General features: G+C 38.2%; 1 protein-coding gene across 1 annotated transcript in view; it reads right to left on the reverse strand.

Moving 5' to 3' along the window:
- NTN1 (netrin 1) overlaps positions 1-17,520 on the reverse strand; it is a 454,000-nt gene extending 436,480 nt beyond the window's left edge. The window contains exons 1-2 of the mRNA XM_074311942.1: positions 16,866-17,520; positions 15,368-16,444 (exon numbers count right to left, since the gene is read on the reverse strand). Of these exons, the coding sequence (XP_074168043.1) occupies positions 15,368-16,385 (1,018 nt within the window). The 5' untranslated portion in view covers positions 16,386-16,444; positions 16,866-17,520. The remainder of the gene's footprint in view (positions 1-15,367; positions 16,445-16,865) is intronic.
- Between the last annotated feature and the right edge of the window lie 5,833 nt (positions 17,521-23,353).

The raw sequence follows: 23,353 nt of genomic DNA on the forward strand, positions 1-23,353 counted from the left end.
TATTATGATCACAATAATGTAAAGAAAACAACTGTGAAAGATTTTAGTATTAAGACACAGCCAATATTTTTTTAGTTACAGTCTGTTATGGGCTAAAACTCTGAACTTGAAACAAGGATTCTTAAAAGGTTTCCTAGTGGGAGGCGGAGCCAAGATGGCGGAGAAGATACACGTGAATTTCTAAGCTCCCTTCTTCCCTCAATACCAACTAGTTAAATCAGCCTCAAAAATAACGGTGGACTGATAAAAACTACAAGGATTAGAAGCACAACTTACCAGCCAAGAGAATCTGGAATTTCGACAGAAAAGGTCAGTTCTGAGGGGAGGAAAAAAAAGACCGGCACAGAGAGGGTTGGACTAGGGGCTAGCACACTGTTCCAAACAGGCTGGGGAGAACTCTGGGATCAGAAAAGCCACTGAGATAGAGGAATATGGCATAGGCTGGTAGTTCTACTCTGCTTATAAAACAGCAGATCAGAAGAGAAATCAAAGCCACTTTAAAACAAAAAGCCAGAAGATATAAGTACCCAAAACAGGAAGTGACCTAACACTGATCCCGGCACTGTTGTGCAGCCGCCTTCAGCTGTCCGGGCTTTTCCTTGGGGCAGTTAAGAACCTGAACAGTGGAGGACACAGCCCAGGGCAGCCTCTAATCTACATAGTGCTGGGCTCAGCCTAAGGCAGTGGAATTCCTACAGCTCCCACAGCAGCGGAACCTCCACAGCAGGGAGTGTGTTTCCCAGGCAGAAACTTCTGGTTTGAGCCCAGGGGCTTTTCGCTTCAGCTGCTAATATCCACAGCCCCACGGGAGGCTTTGGCTGGGGTTTGTGACGCTTTCACTGTTCAACCTCTAGCCTCAGGGCAGTCGCTAGGCCACACAGCAGAGGTCCTTCACTGGGCACTCCTCCCAAAGCAGCCGTGCTAACCACCTCTGACTTATTTCGGGGGGGGGAGGGGAACTCATTCCCAAAGCTCTCTCTTAGCCCAGTCACAGGATTGCTGCATCCTATCCCAGGCTGGGAGGAAGCTGGTAAATTTCCTACCCAAGGACAGACTCCCCCATAGAGTGTTAACAATGAGTAAGAAACTGAAGAGAACAATTGACACCTTCTATACAGAGAAAGAGAGAATATCCAACCCTGAGGATGCTAACAGCAGATAGTCTCCAGATAACACCCTAAAGGGGAATAATACCTGCCCCTATCACATAACTCTCTCCTAGAAGAGACTATTAAAAAGTTAAGACAGTTTGAAGAAAAATAGGGAAAGGAAAGAGAAGCTATGATAGAGAATAACAACATCCTGAAATTTGAGTTGGAAATAATAAAGAATTCACAGAAGGTGCAGGGAAACATAATTTGTGAATTAGAAAAGGTTAAAAAAATCACAAGAAAGTAGGATTTATGATTTGGAAAAAGAAAATAACTCACTAAAAAAATTAGTGAAATGGAAAAAAATTCAACAGAGCAAAGTAATTCATTTAAAAACTCAATTGAATATATACAAAAAGAACTAAAAAAATGTGAATGAAGAAAATAACTCATTAAAAATCAGGACTGAACAAATAGAAATGAATGATTCATTAAGAAACCAAGAACCAAGTCAAAACAAAAACAAAAAAAATGAAAAGCTAGAGAATAATGTCAAATATTTACTGGGAAAATCTATAGACCTGGAAAATAGATCTAGGAGAGATAATCTGAGGATCATTGGACTTCCCGAAAATTATGATGAAAAAAAGAGCCTAGATTCTATTTTACAGGAAATCATCAAAGAGAACTGTGCAGAAATGATAGAAACAGAAGGGAAAATAGGCATTGAAAGAATTCATCGAACACCTTCTGAAAAAGATCCTAAAAAAAGAACTCCACGGAACATTGTGATTGAGCTGCAGAACTACTAAACAAAGGAAAAAATATTGCAAGAAGCTAGGACAAAACAATTCAAATACCAAGGTGCCACAATAAGGGTCACTCAAGATCTGGCTGTCTCCACATTAAAGGATCGAAGGGCCTGGAACCTGATATTCCAAAAGGCAACAGAACTAGGATTACAACCAAGAATAAACTACCCAGCTAAGTATAGCATTTTCTTCCATGGAAGAAGATGGACATTTAATGAAACAGAGGAATTCCATCTGTTTCTAAGAAAAAAACAGACTTAAATAAAAAATTTGATCTACATCCCCAAGACTCAAGAGAAGCAGAAAAAGGTAAAAAGAACTCTTGAGAACTGTATCTGTATTGTGGATATACAGAAAGTCCACATGGATAATTTGATTTTACTAATATAACATTAAAAAAAGGGGAAGTAGTAAAGGGAAGGGGATAGTATCAGAAAAAGAGAAAAGAGAGATAAAAAGAGGGAAACTAAATCCCAGGAAGAGGCACAGAAAATTTACCTCATCTGAGGGAATTTAGAAAGGGGGAGGAACATTGTGTGAATCATACTCTCATCAGAGTAGGCTCAAAGAGTAAATAATTGACATATTTGTTTTTCAGAGAATTCTCTCTCACCTCATTATAAGGGGGAGAGAAAAAGGGAAAAGGAAAAGAGGAATAAGGGAAAGGTACAAGAAAGGGGAAGGGACTTAAAAGGAGGGGGGAGGGATAGTAAAAAGGGAGGGCTGTGCATCACAAGTGGGGTCCATAAATTCAATATTGGGGAAGGGGTTCCGGGGGGACAAGGGGAAAAAAGCATAATCAGGGGATAATATGATGGCAGGAAATACAGAATTAGTAAATTTTAACTGTAAAGGTGAATGGGATGAACTCTCCCATTAAACGGAGGCAGATAGCAGACTGGATCAAATGTCAGAACCCTACAATATGTTTTTTACAGGAAACACATTTAAAGCAGGAAGATACATACAGAATAAAGGTAAAAGGTTAGAGCAGAATCTATTATGCTTCAGGTGAAGCCAAAAAAGCAGGGGTAGCCATCCTTATCTCAGATTAAGCAAAAGCAGAAATTGATCTAATTAAAAGAGATAAGGAAGGAAACTATCCTGCTAAAAGGTAGCATAGACAATGAATCCATATCAATACTAAACATATATGCACCAAGTGGTATAGCATCTAACTTCCTAAAGGAGAAGTTAAGAGAGTTGCAAGAAGAAATAAACAGCAAAACTATAATAGTGGGAGATTTCAACCTTGCACTCTCAGAATTAGATAAATCAAACCACAAAACAAATAAGAAAGAAATTAAAGAGGTAAATAGAACATTAGAAAAACTAGGTATGATAGATATTTGGAGAAAACTGAATGGTGATAGGAGGAGTATACTTTCTTCTCAGCAGGTCATGGAACTTATACAAAAATTGACCATATATTGGGACATAAAGATATCAAAATTAAATACAGGAAGGCAGAAATAGTAAATGCCTTCTTCTCAGATCACAATGCAATAAGAACTACATTCAACAACAAGTTAGGGGTAAATAGACCAAAAAGTAATTGGAAACTAAATAATCTCATCTTAAAGAATGACTGGGTGAAACAGCAAATTATAGAAACAATTAATAATTTCCCCCAAGATAATGACAACGATGAGACATCATACCAAAATTTGTGGGATGCAGCTAAAGCAGTAATAAGGGGAAATTTTAGAGGCTTACTTGAACAAAATAGAGAAAGAGAAGATTAATGAATTGGGCCTGCAACTTGAAAAGCTAGAAAAAGACCAAATTTAAAACCCCCAACCAAAAACTAAACTTGAAATACTAAAATTAAAAGGAGAAATCAATAATATTGAAAGTTAAAAAACTATTAAATTAATAAATAAAACTAAGAGTTGGATTTATGAAAAAGCCAATAAAATAGATAAACCTTTGGTAAATCTGATCAGGAAAAGGAAAGAGGAAAATCAAATTTTTAGTCTTAAAAATGAAAGGGGGATCTTTCCACCAATGAAGAGGAAATTAGAGAAATAATAAGGAGTTGCTTTGCCTAACTTTATGCCAATAAATTTGATAACTTAAGTGAAATGGATGACTACCTCCAAAAATATAGGCTTCCTCGATTAACAGAGGAGGAGAAAAATTGCTTAAATAGTCCCATTTCAGAAAAAGAAATAGAACAAGCTATTAATCAATTCCCCAGGAAAAAATCCCCAGGACCAGATGGATTTACATGTGAATTCTACCAAACATTTAAAGAACAATTAGCCCCAATGTTATACAAACTATTTGAAAAAATAGGGGATGAAGGAGTCCTATCAAATTCCTTTTATGACACAGACATAGTACTGATACCTAAACCAGGTAGGTTGAAAACTGAAAAAGAAAACTATAGACCAATCTCCTTAATGAATATTGATGCTAAAATCTTAATAAGATATTAGCAAAAAGACTTCAGAAAATCATCCCCAGGATAATACACTATGATCACGTAGGATTTATACCAGGAATGCAGGGCTGGTTTAATATTAGGAAAACTATCAGTATAATTGGCCATATTAATAATCAAATTAATAAAAACCATATGATCATCTCAATAGATGCAGAAAAAGCATTTGATAAAATACACCATTCATTCCTACTAAAAACACTTGAGAGTATAGGAATAAATGGACCATTCCTTAAAATAGTCAGGAGCATATATTTAAGACCATTAGTAAGCATAATATGTAATGGAGATAAACTGGAACCTTTCCCAGTAAGATCAGGAGTGAAACAAGGTTGCCCACTATTACCATTACTATTCAATATTGTATTAGAAATGCTAGCTTCGGCAATAAGAGTTAAGAAAGAGATTAAAGGAATAAGAGTAGGTAATGAGGAAATCAAACTATCACTCTTTGCAGATGATATGATAGTATACTTAGAGAACCTCAGAGATTCCAATAAAAAGTTATTAGAAATAATTCACAACAGTAGCAAAGTTGCTGGATACAAAATAAATCCACATAAATTCTCAGCATTTTTATACATCACCAACAAAATCCATCAGCAAGAGATACAAAGAGAAATTACATTCAAAACAACTGTCAAGAGTACAAAATATTTGGGAATCCATCTACCAAAGCAAAATCAGGAATTATATGAGCAAAATTACAAAACACTTGCCACAAAAATAAAGTCAGATTTAAATAATTGAAAAGACATTAATTGTTCTTGGATAGGCCGAGCGAATAATAATAAAGATGACAATACTCCCCAAACTAATCTATTTATTTAGTGCTATACCAATCAGACTCCCAAGAAACTATTTTAATGATCTAGAAAAAATAACAACAAAATTCATATGGAAGAATAAAAGGTCGAGAATTTCAAGGAAATTAATGAAAAAAATGTCAGATGAAGGTGGCCTAACTGTACCTGATCTAAAGCTATATTATAAAGCAGCAGTCACCAAAACCATTTGATATTGGCTAAGAAACAGACTAGTTGATCAGCGAGATACATAGGACAAAATAGGGTACAACTATAGCAATCTAGTGTTTGACAAACCCAAAGATACCAACATTTGGGATAAGAATTAATTATTTGAAAAAAAAAAAACTGTTGGGAAAACTGGAAATTAGTATGGCAGAAATTAGATATGGACTCACACTTAACACCATATACCAAGATAAGATCAAAGTGGGTCCATGATTTATGCATAAAGATGAGATCATAAATATATTAGAGGAACAGAGGATAGTCTACCTCTCAGACCTGTGGAAGAGCTTATGACCAAAGGAGAACTAGAAATTATTAATGATCACAAAATAGAAGATTTTGATTACATCAAATTAAAAGGCTTTTGTACAAACAAAACTAATGCAAACAAGATTAAAAGGGAAGTAACAAATTGGAAAAAATGTTTTACAGTTAAAGTTTTGATAAAGGCTTCATTTCCAATATATATAGAGAACTGACTCTAATTTATAAGAAATCAAACCATTCTCCAATTGATAAATGGTCAAAAGATATGAACAGACAATTTTTAGATGATGAAATTGAAACTATTTCCACTCATATGAAAGAGTGTTCCAAATCACTACTGATCAGAGAAATGCAAATTAAGACAACTCTGAGATACCACTACACACCTGTCAGATTGGCTAAGATGACAGGAACAAATAATGATGAATGTTGGAGGGGATGTGGGAAAACTGAGACACTGATGCATTGTTGGTGGAGTTGTTTAAGAATCCAACCATTCTGAAGAGCAATTTGGAACTATGCCTAAAAAGTTATCAAACTGTGCATACCCTTTGATTCAGCAGTGCTACTACTGGGCTTATATCCCAAAGAGATACTAAAGAAGGGAAAGGATCCTGTATGTGCCAAAATGTTTGTGGCAGCCCTTTTCGTAGTGGCTAGAAACTGGAAAATGAATGGATGTCCATCAAATGGATAATGGTTGGGTAAATTGTGGTATATGAATGTTATGGAATATTATTGCTCTGTAAGAAATGACCAACAGGATGAATACAGAGAGGTTTGGAGAGACTTGCATGAACTGACGCTGAGTGAAATGAGCAGAACCAGGAGATCACTATACACTTCAGCAACAATACTGTATGAAGATATATTCTGATTGAAGTGGATATCTTCAACATAAAGAAGATCCAATTCACTTCCAGTTGATCAATGATGGACAGAAACAGCTATACCCAGAGAAGGAACACTGGGAATTGAATGTAAACTGTTTGCACTACTGTCTTTCTACCCAGGTTACTTATACCTTCGGAATCCAATTCTTAACGTTCAACAAGAAAATTGGATTTACACACATATAATGTATCTAGGTTATACTGTACCACATTTAATATGTATGGGATTACCTGTCATCTCGGGGAGATATAGAGGAAGGGAGGGGAAAATTTGGAAAAATGAATACAAGGGATAATGTAAAAAAATTACTTATGCATATGTACTGTCAAAAAATTATAATTATAAAAATTAAGAAATATTTCTAAAATTAAAAAAAGGTTTCCTAGTCATATAATAATTAGTTTACACTCAGTATAGAGCTGGGAGGCAATGACAAATTCATTCCATCATCTACCTTTGTGGTGGCTGGAGGCTGAGCACAAACCCTTGGACTCAGACTCACTTCATCTCACACATGGTGGTGGCCTGTCCTCCTGCATTTTCTCCACTGAAACCAAATCCCCTCTGAAGACCACTAGAAAGCTAGCAGAGCACCAGTTGAAGGAGACAATAAGGACTTTTGGACTTTAATACCTGGCTATTCATGCGGTGGTTACTCTGCTGAAGACCTCTCAGAGACCTCCAGAAAACGAACAAAGAACACTACAACTGTCTGTATCTGAAGGAAAGGGTCTATGGAAGGGCTGGGAGTGAATAGAATCATAGAGAAAGGACAAGGAGATATATATATATATACACATATACATATATGTGTGTGTGTATTTTTTTACAAGTATACCATTATGACTTTTTTTAAAAGAAAAAAAAGTTTTACCTTTGATGTTAATTTCTTCATCTTGAAAAAGGAGATCCATTCAGATTTTTAATCACCTTCTGTGATTTGATGGAGGCCTGGGCATCTTCAGCAAATCTAAGGAGCTATGGAAATCTTGAAAAATTACAAAATAGGTCCAACAGAAACATAGACCTAAAAAGAGACCTTAAGGGTCTTGTTATCTGATCCTCCCATTCTGCAAATGAGGAAAATTATCTCATATAAGTGAAGCAATTTGCCCAAGAACAAAGAGAAAGTGAAAGAACTGAAAATCAAAATCAGTTTTCTGATGCCAAATACAGAGTTCTTTCTACCGCATTACAAGCAAGCTATCTTCATTTCTCACTAGCACACCTAACAGTAATAATAAATGACATTTTAATGCATTTAAAATAACCAGACCTGTGATTTCATTAGTGCAGGGATTTCCTCTTCCCATGCATCAGCATCTTCATTGCAACTTAAGATCTTTCAAAGTGGCCTGGGGCATTTAGAAGTTAATAGATTTAGCCCAGTAGCACAAACCAGCATGTACAGAGGCAATCAAGTCTTCCAGACTTTCTATCTGCTATATTATGTGCCCAAACTCTCCCCTACAAATAATATTACACTTTAAAATTTGTAAAGTGAAGCGCAGAATATCACCTCTGAAATAGATATTATGGGTATTATCTTTGTTTTATAGACAAGGAAATTAAGGACTACAGATTTGCCAATGGTCAAAGGGATTTAAATCTATGTTTTCCTGCCTCCCATATCTACCACTTAATCCACTGTAATAAGGATCTGATATGATTTTTCTTCCATTAATGATATCTTCCTTTGCATTTCAAAAAAGAGTTTACAAAACATTTCTGAGGGAAATGTCCATCTTAAGTGAAAATGTAGTGTTGCCTAATATCTGGAAATGAAAGGGAAAGGTCTGGTGCCAAATGGTACAACCTTGGATCACAAGACTTGAAATTCTGAGATCATCTGTAGAAGGAAGGGGTTGAATAAGATGATCAGCCTGGGTCAAAGACTCATTTGTTATACACCAATGGCAGGGCATTAATCCTTTCTCAGTAAAGTGGGTAGAGTAACACAGTTCACCTGGGTAAATACTTGATTGGGAATTAGAAAAGACAAAGGAGAAATATCACCAAAAGCAAAGTACTACTGGCTGGGAGGATTTCCATGGGACCTGGCACTGACTGAACAACGTGTAAATTACATGCTAAACAGATGCAAATTAGAGTCTATTATTTTGGAGTCCACAGTTTGGACACTTTTTGTATTAAGACTACAGAACTGTTACAGGGGTCCTGTGGGCCTCCTATTCAATGCAATTTAAATATTGGGTTCCTAGAGGTTATATGGCACTACTCTAGTCTAACCCTCTGAAAATAAATATTCTTATAGTATATATTTCATTATGATTATGATTTCTAAGCATCAGATCATTTATTTTAAGTTATATCCAAAACAGCAGTGTACATTTCAGAATCCTGGAGTTTTCCAAATTAGGGCTTGACCTGAACAGTTAAATACTTTCGAGAAGTCCATAGTTTATGGCGTTTGCTCTAGGGCTATCACAAAGGTAGTTGAATGGACTGATAGATGATCAATAGACTTTTCCATGATTAATGAAATTGACAGCTATTTTTATACTGCCATATTAAAGCTCATTTTTGCAACTTGCAGTGTCATATGTTCCATATGACTTTCAGCTTCTTTTCTTTACAACTTGCACTCTTTACTACTACCTCTGCACCAAACACATCATCACTCTGTCTCTGAATACTGGTCTCTAATCCCAAAAGTTTCTTTACAAGTTTTCTAGCCATTTAGCAAGACAATAATCCAGGCTTTGCTACATGTTTGATGTATTACCCTGCATGGGTCACAGTTCTTGTCTTTGGATTTTGGCTTCCTTTTCTATAAACTGGCCTAAATGAAATCTTAGGTTCTTTTCTCTCTAAATCTTAAGCCTTGGTGAAAGTCTGAAAATGAACTTTTATCTAGTCAAATATCTTGCAAAATGGACCATTTTGACTTTCACTTAAAAAAGAGAGTTAAAAAAAGAGAGAGACTTAAAGATCATTTTGACTTTGACTTTAAAAAGTAAGAGAGAATATTCAACTTAATTAATGATAGTCTGACTCAAAACCCTCAGATTCCACAATGGAATATTGTGCAGAAAATCGAGGTATGATTACTGCTTAGGAAAGGGAAGGAAAAAAAACTGCTCACAAAGAATTTGTACTTGTGTATCTCCAGCTAAGACTTTTATAATTGAGGTCCCCAGAGAGCAATTTATTACAGTAAAGCCATTGTGCACAACAGACACTGTAGAAGCCATCAAGATAACAGGGATAACAACCCAATGGACTTTTGAAGTGTAAACATAAAAGTTTACAACACTGGTTTAATCCCAAGACAAAAAATTCGCTTAATGAAAAGCACAATTCACCCCAAGGAAAGAATATCGATACCAGCTGTGAGCTGCAAGGAGGGGATTCCTTCCAGGGAACATCTGAATTTCAAAATGTTGCTTTCCAATATTTACTCTGGACATGAATTCTCAAATACTTTTCTGAGGATCTCATTTTTCTACAGAAGGTCAGGGAGAAGTCTGGGCAGGGCAAACAGAGAGCTTAGCCGATCCTGGAAAAGCAGAGTCTAGCCCCAGTAGGGTTACTCTGACAAACTTTTCACTTATTGGGTAAAGTCGGAAGCAGCCTCATTTGGTCTTTTGGCAGCCTGATGCATTGTTTGGGCTAATGTTTCCACGTTATTTGGGTAGTGCTGGGAGGTTCCTGCCCACCAGGTGCTAATGAGAATGCCAGCAGAGGTGCTTGCTCCAGCTGCTCTGGCTTACAGAGATAAATGACCTACCCACACTGTTTACACATTTAAACAGCACTTACTAGCTTCACACCAGGGACTCAGAAATGCCATTTCCCACCAAACCTTTCTCTTTAACTACATCACACTTCTTAACTCCTTCCTAGCCTCCTTTAATTTCTTCATTTATTTTGGTTTTCCTGGAAGTCCTAAGATGCTGGAGGGCAGTCAGGCAATCATATCACTAGGCCAAAAGGGGAAAACAGCTGGGGCTTTCTGATTTGTAGCTCTGTTTCATCTCCTTTGAAGGAAAGAAATTTTATAGAACTAAGCAGGAGTAAAATGGTAAAGCTGATAAAACTTTTATCCATTAACAATAATTTTGAGTAATGAGTATGCATAGATAGATACTCAAATCTCTCACTTTCATTGCTAACCTCAGGGCTTTGTTTTGCTTAGACTGACGGCTAAGATAAAGCTTAAAACCCAATATACAATATCTTATCTTATGATAAGTTATCAGTTGTGGAACCAACTCCAATCTTTGATGGAGTCACAGGTTTTCCTTACTCTCTTCCAACAAAGAAGCACCCCAAGAAAGAGCATTCCACCAAACTATATAGACAAGGGCCTAAATTACTCAATCTCTCTGATCTTCTATTCTCCCTCTTTAAAATAAGAAGACTGGATTTCAGGGGTTCTTAAACTTTTAGTGTCATGAACCTTTTGGGTAGTCTGGTGAATCGTATGGAACCCTTCTTAGAATAATTATTTTAAATGAATAAAAGAAAATGCATAGGATCACCAAGAAAACCAATAATATTGAAATATAGTTGTTTAAAAATATATATTTTTTAAAGTTCACAGATGCCAGGTTCAAAATGCCTGGATAGATGACCTCTAAGATTCCTTCCCCCTCTGATAAACTATCAAATTTTTAATGTAACAACAACTGCCAAAAACCAATTTTTTCCCCTTTTCATTGTTGAAGAAATTTTTGCTGACTTTTTCTTTATATTTCAACTGTATCATTCCCAGGAAGATCAATGGGAAGAATATGGGAACTCCTGGGGAGATCAGTCATTTGTAAAGAGAACTGACTCATTCTAAGCTGTATTGAAACTGCTGTGAGCATCAAATTGCAGGTACCTCACTACCACGGGAGTCCAACCCTGGCTCAGCAAGGAGCTCACCTTGCAAAGCCATCTTTTATATAAGTTTTAAATTACATTTGGGGTGATGCAAAGCCCTAGAATGAGTGGCAGAACAAGTTTCATAAGCTTGTCCTGCAACAAACTGAAAAGGTCTCATGCCGATATCCCTATAGTAAGATTAAGCACCATGCTTCATCAGGCACTAAATATTAACACAAGCCCTCCAACATCAGTGGGAATGCTGATTAAAAGTGATGTCAATAATTTATGAAACACAATATGTTCTTCAGATGCTTAGAAGAAGAGGGAAAAATCTAGAAACCAGGTGGTGAAAAACTGCTCATGCATTTCCCTTTGGATGTACACCCCCACCATGGATGAATGCAAATGCACACATGTATAAAAGCATGAGAACACACCAATACATATGAGCGAAAGAGAGTATTTAGTTATTCCACTGAGAACTGTCCGGATTGTAACATTATATATACATAGTCTTGTCTTTTGCATTGTTTTGAATTATTTCTGGGAAGAAACTCTAAATTGAATTTAAAATAAACTTGCCTTTCCAAAAGGACATGTTTATACCACAGAGATTTCTACCTTGAAAATATACAGAAAAAGAAGCATCTAACATGTATTTTATAATAATATGAAAATACTGTGGTCCTATTTCAAAAAATGTATCACATTTTAAAATCTTGAAAATATATAATGTCATTTTGGTTCGGATCTACAAAGAAGATAAGAATGTTTAATCTTTTTAAAATCATGTTTGACATTTTTTTTCCTAAGAGAAAGATGAACTATGTAGAGATCAGGGTTAATCTGTACTATGACAGCTTTCTGGATATTTAAGTTTCATTACCCTATGGGTTCCAACAATTCTATTTCTCGCTAGTTCTTTTACTCAGGACCTGAAAATCTTGGATAAACTACTTCAAAAGTATGAATTAGTTTCACAAGACAGAATTATGATGAAAACAGAAACCTAGGATATATAGCACAAAATCAGTATTGTAAAGATTTGGTAATACTTCCTCTCAAGAAGTCACCTGTCACATACTAATTAATTCACATAACCACTGCAGGTTTTGCTGTTTAGGGGTTTTTCATTTCTGTAAAAAGTTCAACCTTTAATTGTAAATTCCTTGAAAAATAATGCACTAGTCTTATTTTTGTAAGATGATAGAATAATCACTCAGATTCTAGGTTATTTTCACTATTAATAATTTATAGTCTCTTCAATAATGGATTTTAATCTATAGAACATCAGAAAACTGACTGAAAGAAATGTACATTGCATTGATATTGTTGCATTATTTGGAAGGCAAATAACTTTAAAGATATGAAGTTATTTTAGCTATTAAAATTGGAGAGAAAAATCATTGCAAATTAGAATAGCTACAATGAATATTTCAACCTGCATCTATTTATCAAATACAAATTAAAAAGAGAAAGTGAAGCTGATTTGGGGTGTGATGTGGACAAAAATAATCAATTATTTAGCTTAGCCTTTTTTTTTTTTTTTGGTTCATTTGTTGCTAACTTAATTAACTGACTGATCAATTTTGTCAGAATGTTCAGTCCACTCTGTGGAAGGAAGGTATTGTTTTTAGGGTGAGAAGGAAAAAAAAAACCTTTACTGAATTTATTTAAAAATAAATATTCTCATCATTCAGACACAGATTATTTTTCCAAAGATAAAAAAGCTTGTTAAATTCTCTGGCAAATTTCATCAGTAGTGATAATAGAGAAGGATAATAGAGAAGCCAATCAAACTTTATCCCAATGTTCAGCCTAGTTTATCTAAATTATGCATTTCACTTTGGTCTTTTTTTGGTCTTATGTCTTTTATGTGACAAAATGAACTTCCACAAACATGTACAAAGTAGAACTATAGAAATGATAAAGAGATTCTAGAAAGACCATCAATATCTCCACCACCAACACCAAGAAAGAAAGAGAAAAGAGGAAGAAGAAAATGCACATTTCCTAAGGACTAAAATTCAAGGAGAAGCAATTCAAAGAACATTCTAAGACCAGGACATATGTGGATATACTTCTACACAAAATATGCCCAAAGAAATACATATCTTTTCTAGTTTTGTCTGACAAAGGAAGAGATAATGAATACCCAAGACTACAAAGGCGTTGTGTATTCTGTGAAAAAATAGATGATTAGGGATCTAAGGAAGGCACAGTTTCCCCAAAACTACCTACCCCAGTTCTTGAACTGAATGTTCCAGGTTTTTTTGTTTTTTGTTTTTTTTTTTCTTCCAGGAGATTGTTCAAATGACTGTATCTACAAGTAATAAAGCACAAACTATTCAACAATGACATGATACAATTAATCAAAACCAGACCCCAAACGTGTGTTCATGGGGACTGAAGAATTCTGTAATGTGTCTGAGAGAATGCAGATATAATGGGAGACCAGAAACTCAAAAAAACGGAAATGCCAAAAAAAACAAAAAACAAAACAAAACCCCAAAGCTGTAAAAATACGTAGTTTGTTGTAACTTTTAATCCTGACTCTAATTTTTATTCAGCAATTTTTAAAAGAGTACATCCACTTACTGTGAGGTAGAGAAAACTTAAAATATTTCTTATATATTACTATTTTACAGATTTTAAAATTGAGGCATGGATGCCTTCAGTGAACGAAGGTTGTGTGTACCTGTAGAAGTTAGTATGTTAATCTGAGTATCTGACATTAGAAAAAGACTTTGTTTTGGCTTCAATCTTTAGCCTCAAAATTTTCAGTCAGAACTTTTGCCAGATTTCTCTTCTCACAGTTGAAACTTTGAGTTTTAATAGTAAGTGAGAAGTTTAGGCCTTGATTATAGGTAACGTCTGGAACCCTATTTATTTTGGCTTGTTTGGAGAAGGGAGTTATTTATTTATTTATTTATTTTGGTCTCGTTAAATTTTCAAAATTATTCCTGAATTTTCTTCCATTATCCTTTGCCTATGTAGAGGCTACTTAATCTGAATTTCATCATGTTTCTTCAATTAATAGAAACATACCGCAAACAAAATTAATTTCGTTTTTTTTTTAAATCCCAACCAACAATGAATTAAAAGGTTATCTATGCTAAGTAGAGACCCAAACTTAAACTTAAAAATGTCTTGTATATTGTTTATAGGATTTGCAATCTGCCTCTAATTTCTTATGTGGCAAATGGAATAAAAAACAAACTTAGTGAGGCCTAGAACTCCATTACTCAAATGGAAGTCGGCACTAGAAAATATTGATGTGTTCTAATATCAGACCTTTAAAGCCAAAAGATATAAAAGTAATACAAGCATTTTCACTGGGGTAAACTCTGGGTCGGTAAAATCGGGAATTACCGAATAATTCCTAGAAGGGAACTCTTGCCTGACAGTGATTATTTTTTTCCCTTCCTGGCTTTTCTGGGGGTTTTCGGCAGGCTCAAAATTTGGCGGGCACACACACGTGTCAAGTAAGCATCAGTTTATTCTGTCCAGTTCCTCTTCTCATGTCCTGAGGGCTTTAGTTTGTAGTACACTCTAGCCTGCAGGCATCTGATCAAGAAGTTTTTTTTTGTTTTTTTTTTTTTTTCTCCCCCCCCTCCCCCCCTCTAAACTACGTTCTACCTCAACTAGCGCTTCACAGCTCTCAAGGCAAAGTGCCACGGGGTGGGAGCGGGAACCGGTCTCAGGGACCAGAAACCTGGGACCTAGTTGAAGTCCTCTCGGCTCTAACGCCAAGCGCGCAGTTCACTCCATAGAAGATAATTCCCTGCCCCAGACAAGGTGGAGAGCGCAGCACTGTTCCTATCCTCTGCGCCCCGCTCTCCAGCTCCTCAGACTCTAGAAGTTACTTTCATGCCTCACATGGTTTTTGCATCCTAGGTTACCTGACGCCGTCCCTCCACTTCTCTCCCATCCCCAACCCAGGCCAGAGCCCCGAAGTTCCCGACAGCAGCGGGTCGCACAACTCACCCACGCACTCATTGGCTTCTCGGGCGGTGGCCCGCTGCCAGGGCCGGTCGTAATGAAATGGCTTACAGCGGTCGCACTCCGGTCCAGCCGTGTTGTGCTTGCAGTCACACACCAAGCTGTCGTCGCGGTCACGCACACAGCGGGCCGCATGACCGTTGCACTTGCAGCGGCCGCCCACCTGCAGGTCAGAAACAGCGTAGAAGTAAGAGTCTCGCGCCAACTCTGAGTCATCTTCGTTCTCATCGCCAAAGGTATGTAGTCGATTGAAGGTCACGCGGATGTCTGTGGCCGTGACCCAGTCCTGCAAGACGGGAGAGTTATCGAAATCGTGCGCAGAGGGCCGCCCGTCCAGCGTGCTGAAGGCAATCAGACCACCGGACAGCGGGCGCATGTCTGTGTGTGAGTCTGTGCATACAGCCTCTTGCTCGTTCTGCTTGGTGATGGGAGCCCGATGGGGGCGGTTATACATTTTGCGGCACTGCGTAGAGTAGAATTGAAAAGGCACCCAAGTGCGCCCATAGTCCATGGACTTATAGATTGCCATGGACTCGGGCCTTGGTGAGCAGAACTGGAGACTCACGTAGGTGACCTCAAACTTCTTGCCTAGGGAAAGAGTGAGTGTTACATTGTGAGGGAACTGCAGGTAGTTCTCGGATTGCCAGCAGGTCAGGTTGTGCGGGTTGTTGAGATCAGTGAGGAAAGTGGGCGGGTGCGCTTTTTTGGGGTCAGAAGCGTTGCAGAGGTGGCAAGAGCGCAGCCGCTCTTCTCCGCGCTCCACCACCACGCAATAGCGGGTTGGGGGTCGTCCGCAGGTGCTGGACACTTTCACATCCTTGCCAAAAGCTGAGTTAACGAAATCCGGGATGCAGCGACGGGGGTGCCCATTTTCGTCAGAACAGGGGTCAGGCTGCGCTGCCTGACCCGAGAACATGCTGAGCCCCGGTCCCCCGCGTACGGCTTCCACCAAGCACGCCACAGCCGCCAGAGCTGCCAGAACCTCCCACATTCTGAGCATCATGTTGCGTTCAGCTTGCCTCAAGCTCGGCCGCCGACCTGTCCGCCCACTTCGTAAGTCGCCTGTGGAAAGAGAAGAGAGGAAACCCGGGCTCAGTGAGGCGGCCGGGTGCCCAGGAGCCCCAGGTGGGGAGGTGAAACCAAGCGCTGACCCCCAGGAAAAGGGGAGCCCACCGGTCTATGACTGAGATCCTCCCGTATATTCACCCTCCAGAATAAGGCAAGAACATTCCCCAAATCTGCATTCCCAGCCCATTCTAGTTATGTCAGAAGCTTGAGAAACTAAGTGGCCCCTTTAACCTCAAGGAGCAAAGCCCCCCAAAGCTAGCTCATGCCCCCTCCCCCACCCCGAAGGCTCTTCAGCCAGAAGCGCGGCGCCAGGGGAAAAGGTATCGCGCAGCCCCAGATGCTGGGGGCATCTCTTCTCAGCACCCCGCTATTCCGTTCACGTCTTTGGTCAAGAAACACGCGCTCGGGACTTTACCTTTGTAGAGGGGGCAAAAGAGAAAGAAAAAGTTTGGATGGCTCCGGAATGGGAGCCGCGTCTGAGGCTGCGGTGTGCTTGGAGCCCGCTAGCGGTAGCGTTCTCAGACCGGGTTTGCCGGTTCCATGCCCTGCGCCTCTGCTGCCCTGCCTTTAGCAGTCCCACTCTCCCCGCCGCCTGCTCTGTGAGTGACGCGACCGCCCGGATACCGCTGCTCCCGCCAGAGGTCAGAGTTATGACACTCCCCGCGCCTGTAGCGCAAGCACACATATACATACACACACGCGCGCGCGCGCGCGCGCACACACATACACACACACACACACACACACACACACACACACACAAACACTCACACTCACATACACACACTCGCAGCCGCTAAAGAAGCTTTGCTGTAGTGGCAGCACAGGGTGGGAGATGTGGGCGGAGGGAAGAGCGGGTAGGGGAGGGAGTTGAGGAGGAATGACGGGCGGAGCTGGGAGAGCGGGGAGGTGGCCAATTAAACTGTCCCAGAATCTGACTACAGTGTTGCAAAGTTTTAGACTCCGGGAAGGAAAAAAGTTATAGAAAAGATTGGAGTTTGAAAAAGAGGAATCGTGAAGGAGAAGCACAGCAAGAAAGAGGGTGTGAGAGGCAAACACACACACACACACACGCGCACACACACACACACACGCATACGCACACGCACCCGCGCGCGCGCGCTAGATGGAGGGAGCTGGAAGGGACCCAGACTGGGAGATGGATTGTTATATGAGTGTGTACCCATTTGTATGTTAGACAAGTGTGAAATGGATATCCTTATAGATTTTCTTTTACTGATTACAGAGTCCAAGATCACAGGATTTCAAGCTGAAAGTGATTGTAAAAGTTCAACTAGCCCAATCTCTTCATGTTACAGATGAAAAAATTTGAATTTCAAAGGGGCTAAATTATTTACCCATGGTCAATACAGGTCTTTCCAAATCGACAACGGAATGATTTAAATTAACAGATTGGGGGATGATAATTTTCCGTTCTTACCTCAGCATCCTATAACAAGTCCAATGAAGCCAGTGGACAAAGGGAGCTGTTTAATAACAATGATGATTTGGGTTCAAGAACATACCAGCACTCTGTACTCAAACTGCTGATTGATGCTCAGCTATTTCCCTCAGATCCATCCGTCAATCCTCACTCTAACTACCCCATGCTTGCTGTGTTTAATGCCAGTAAAAATGAGGGACGTTTTAAGGATTGCCTCTGTGTGTAGCTGGTTTACAGTGAGTGTGATTGCTATTTCTTGCTGAGAGAAAGGAGTATGTGAAGAGTGACTGAAGTTGAGATGTGGTGGTGGGAGAAAGCTAGATCTACAGATCACTATTGCATAATGTCTACAGGTAGCAGAAGGGGAAAGTGATCCCCAATCCCAATATTCTCTTTCCTGACTCCACTAAGTATCTGACTAGTGAAGTTGGGATTGTTTTAGCATGGGAAAGCAACAATGGATGAAGATCGCAACTTTCCCACCCAACAAAAGGGTTTTCTTCAACCACCCTCTCCCTACTTCCTATTAAATTTCCTAAGAATTTTTAAGCATTGGATTCAATAAATGTTTAAGGACCTACCATGTACTAGCCACTGGAAATTGAGCACTGAAACATCAATTTTGGTCTCTAACTGATTAGCAGTTTGAATGAGGGATGGGTGGAGGAGGGGATAACATAACAACAAAGCAATAATAATTTATGGAGCTAAAGTTTTATTGGTATTGAAAATTTCTAGTGAAGAAACTCTTCCTGATGCAGGTCTGCAAAGTCTCTTAAAATGTTGCCCAGAGCACTGAAAAATTAAATGATTTGCCCAAGGTCATACATCCATAAGGTGTCAAAAACTAAATTTGAACACATCTTCTCACCTCAAGAGGCCAGCTCTCTATCTATGATGTTAAGATGCCCTTTTTTTAAAAAAGCAGATGTTTATGAAGTGTGTTGTAGAAACAAAATATCTCATTTGATCATGAAATATTGAAATAATATTTGAAATTTTGAATTTTATTGAAATATGGATCATGAAAATATTCAATGCTCATGAAATATTGAAAGCATTATTAGATCAATTTCACAAGCAGTTGTATAAGAATATAGAATTGAGAACAAGTGACAGCGGATGTTCCTAAGCCAAGAAAGATTTTCAGTAAAAGAACTCCCTTGAGGGCAACTAAGTGAGAAAGTGAAGAGATTCTGTGCCCTCAAGTCAGGAGGACCTATTCAGTCCTTCAAAAGGAGGGCTGACATTAATTAATTAGCTAATCAATTAATTAGCTGTGTGATCCTGGACAGGTCATTTAACCCCATTGCCTTAAAGAAAAAAAAATCCTTAGGAGGTAGGAAAAAATTAGCTGACAGTCCTTCTGTCTCTGAATGTGCAGATGTGTGCATATTTATATGTGTGCATGTATGCACATGTGTGTGTAACTATAATCAGAAGATCTGGGTTATAATCAGGTCCGTTCTTTATTCTGCTGTGTAACTTTGGGCAAATCACTCCATATCTCTTAAGTTTATATTGCTTTATCTATGAAGATGGGAGTTGGGGAAAGAATATATGCTAGCTCTAACATCATTTGAGTCAGTGGAGTGAAGACTAGGCCAGTCGCCTCATGATGCCTCTAGGGATCATAATATTTAGAAATGGAAGTTCTAACATCATTTAATCCAAGTCTATCCTTTTATAGTTGAGGCCCAATTCACACAGTTTCCAGACAATAATCTGTACAAAAGGGTTTTGGCTCCAAACCCAGGAGTATTTCCACTATACCACTAACAGAACTGGCTTAAAGTATATATTCAATCTTGTTGCCTAAAAGGTCAGTTATTTTTGGAATCCTCTAATATATTCTAAAGAAGGAATATGTGTCCCCTCAATAAGGACTGAAAATTGTATTCTTGAAAATTTCAAATTGTTCTTGTGTATTACTTTCCACTATTGTAATATGTTTTCTAGATGTCATGGGAAATAGAAATCTCTGGCATTAAAAACGTGTGTATTTATAAGAAAAGTGATATTCAAAAATGTGCCTCCATGAATCCCACTATGTGCTACATTGTAGGTGGCTACCTTACCTACACTTTGTCAGGTTTTGTTAGCCTGCTTCCTCACTTTCCTGTTTTTGCTTCTTTCTCTTTGTTCTTCTCAAAAGCACTGAAAGAAGTAATACCAGCTTCTTCTATATTAAAAATTTCATAGCAGGAAAGATAAAGGTAATGAAGTTTTAGAAAAAGCGTGTTAGACCAAGTTTGGTATTGAAGTTCTGTTTACTCAAATGGACAGTATAGTACTGGATAAAGCTTTACTTCACTTCCTCTCTGTGTCTCACTTTTACCACTTATAAAATGAGTATAACATAATCCACTGCCCCTAACTTCTCTTTCAGCTTTAAATCTATAATTCTATGATCTTATTCTGATCCTAGCTCAATAAGTTCCACAGGAACTAATGTGCACTACTGCACAGTAGATACTCATGTAAACTCTTTAATCTCAATTTAACACCCTATGATTTTTACTGAATTTAAGAATAAGTTGAATGAGTTGAAGAGATTATCTAATCCAGCCTTCCACCCAGTTAAAAAAATCCTTTTTTCCTTTTCCCTGACAGGTTCATCCAACCCAGATCATAGCATTTGCAAGTTGGAAGGACCTTAGTGACCATCTACTCCAATCCATACATGAAAGGAATAGCCACTATAAAGTATCCAACAAGTGGTTATCCAGACTTTGCTTGAAGATCTCCAAGGATAGGGGAACTCTCCCCCACTCCAAGGCAACCCATTCCACTTTAGGATACTCTGATTGTTATAAAATTTTTCTTGACAACAAGCCCAATTTAACTTCTTAGAAATTTCTACTCATTGCTATTGGTTCTGCTCTTTGAGGACAAACAGAATAAACCTAATTTCTCCTCCATGTGATGGTCCTTCAAATATTTTAAGACAGTCATCATGATGTCTCTGAATCTTCTTTCCAGGGTAAACATCACAATTTTCATATGACATAGTCTTTCATCATGCTAGTTGCCATCAAATTTAGCAATATCTTTCTTAAACGGTGGTACCCAGTACTGAACACTCACTGCACTTCAGATCAGTCAAATTTGACTGCAATGCTTTGAGTATCGGGAAGTCATTTCCTTGTTAGAAGTCTCTAATAAATCTTTTCATATATAAAATTAAAAATCTACCACCTTTCATGAAAATGAGAGCTGCAGCATAGCACAATTCTTCTCTTCTTTATATTTGACAACACAATATAATAGAAAAAGCATGAGTTAAAATTAAAAGATCTGGGTTCAAGTTCTGGTTTTCCTATAACTCAATAAATTCGCTTTGACTTATGAGCTCTCTTGATTCAGTTTCTAAATCTATAAAATTATGGAGTTGAATTAAATAATCCCTAAAATGTATTCCAGCTTGAAAGGTCTCCCTCTGGTTTAAACTATTTGAAGACTTTTCTCTTGCCTTCAACCGTTTTTTTGTTTTTTGCATAATAGAAATGCCTTATTCAAAGAATCAGAAGAAATTCAGTAGATACACTATGTTAAGATTCAGGGAAAAAAACCCTAAGGTGAGAGACATGAGGAAAATCAATGAAAATCACTTGGTTTTCCTGGTGTCTGTAAAATGAGGGGACTAGACTTAAATGGTCTCCAAGGTTCCTTCCAGCTCTTGAGTGATGGTACTCTATACTGATTAGGGGAGAGAGACAGAAGCTTCAACAATTTAGGCACAAGCTGGAGTTCTCTGTCAACATCAGGGTAGCTATTAAAATTATGATATGCCTCAATAACAATGTTATTCTGAAGAAAAAAAAACTAGAAAAATCAGAAGAAGAACTATTATGCTGGAAATAATTCTGACCAAGAAGGAATTGGTTGCTGAAATAGAAATAATGGAAAACTTTGTGAACAAGTAGTCTCTTCATCTTAAATTCATGATGGAGGAGAGGAAAACTGGTTATAATCCAACCCTAGATTTGAGAGATTTGATTCAAGGGGTTCAGAGAAAGTATAGGTCGATCCAGTGACCTAATGTTCTGCAAGGGAAGTTGACTCAAGAGAGAGAGGAAATTCTCAACAATGAAATGAAAAAAACAGAAATAGAAGAAATCAAGGAAAAAGGGAAAGCCTTATTTTCAAAAGATACATATAGAAAACAGAAGCAATACTACAGGATGAATACTACAGAGTAATAAATAATAATGGTGTAAAAAAAGTTAAATTACTTTGGAAAGAACAGCAAAGAAGACAGAGTAGGAGTAAAAGTACAGTCTATTTCTCTCATACAACCTCTCAAATAAAGATTAAGAAGGAAGACTGTATCAAGTATTAATTGGAAAATCCAAGGAGAAACTATAGTACGGAGAGGGGATTTCCAGTTAAAGGAAGCATAAGAAGATAGGTTTGTGGACATTGAAAAGGGAATCCATCCAGGAGGGCTTATTTAGGAGGGTTCAGAACCAGAGGTAAACTTGTAGCTCTTTCTCTCTGATCCCAGACCAAAGTTATGGATTAAGGCCAGCAGTTATCCACTGTAGTTTCAGTTCAGAAGCCAGCCTGCATCTGTGTAAAACATTCAGATCAGAATTAGGAATCTGAGAGGTTCATTCAGAAAGGGCAAGGATCATTCATTCTTAGGGCACTGAAAGTTTGCAGCTCAGTGGACTGAGTTGGTATCCTGATCTGGTACCTTCCTACTTGCAGGGAACCAGAAAGAAATCGTTCTATTCTGTTATGTCTCATTTCTTCTTGTAGGGGATCAGGGAGGTATCATTTCATCATACACTGGTCTTCTGATCTAGCTTCTTTCTGTCAGTAAAGAATCCAAGAGATTCTCTTCATCCTTTGCTGGTTTCCTGAGCTAGCTTCTTCCCATTTAAAAGAGACTCTTCCTGCTTTCAGGGAATAGAGACACTCCATTCCTTTCTGCTACCTCCTGGACTGGCTTACTTGCAGGGATAAGAGTAAATATTATACCATTAGCTCCCTCCACTGGTCTCCTTGCCTGAACTGCCAAACCCTGTGAACAAGTCCTTAGTAATATTAATTAACCCTCATGAATTTATTTAGCAATATTTTAACACACTTTTTCTCGGTCATAATTTGTCCATCCCAGTGGACAGTGATCCTGAACCCCGAATTGTCATCATACAAAATCTAAATCTCCACCTCTAATTGATCCCCTTTTTCAATTCCCATCAACATAAAACCCCAATATTCCATTCTAAAGTTACCCAAACCTTCTGTCTTCTGGTTTCCCTGACTTCTTTCAAGGCCCAACTAAAACCATCCTTACTACAGGAAACCTTTCAAGATCCCTCTTAATTCTAATCCCTTAATTCTGTTAGTTATTTCCAATTTGTTCTGCATACAGTTTATTTGTATATAGTTTTTGCATATGGTCTCCCCCAACTCTCCAAGGAGTTTATCTTTTTTGTGTGTGTCCCCAG

Source organism: Sminthopsis crassicaudata, chromosome 4, assembly GCF_048593235.1.
Source record: "Sminthopsis crassicaudata isolate SCR6 chromosome 4, ASM4859323v1, whole genome shotgun sequence".
In the NCBI taxonomy this organism is placed as follows: domain Eukaryota; kingdom Metazoa; phylum Chordata; class Mammalia; order Dasyuromorphia; family Dasyuridae; genus Sminthopsis; species Sminthopsis crassicaudata.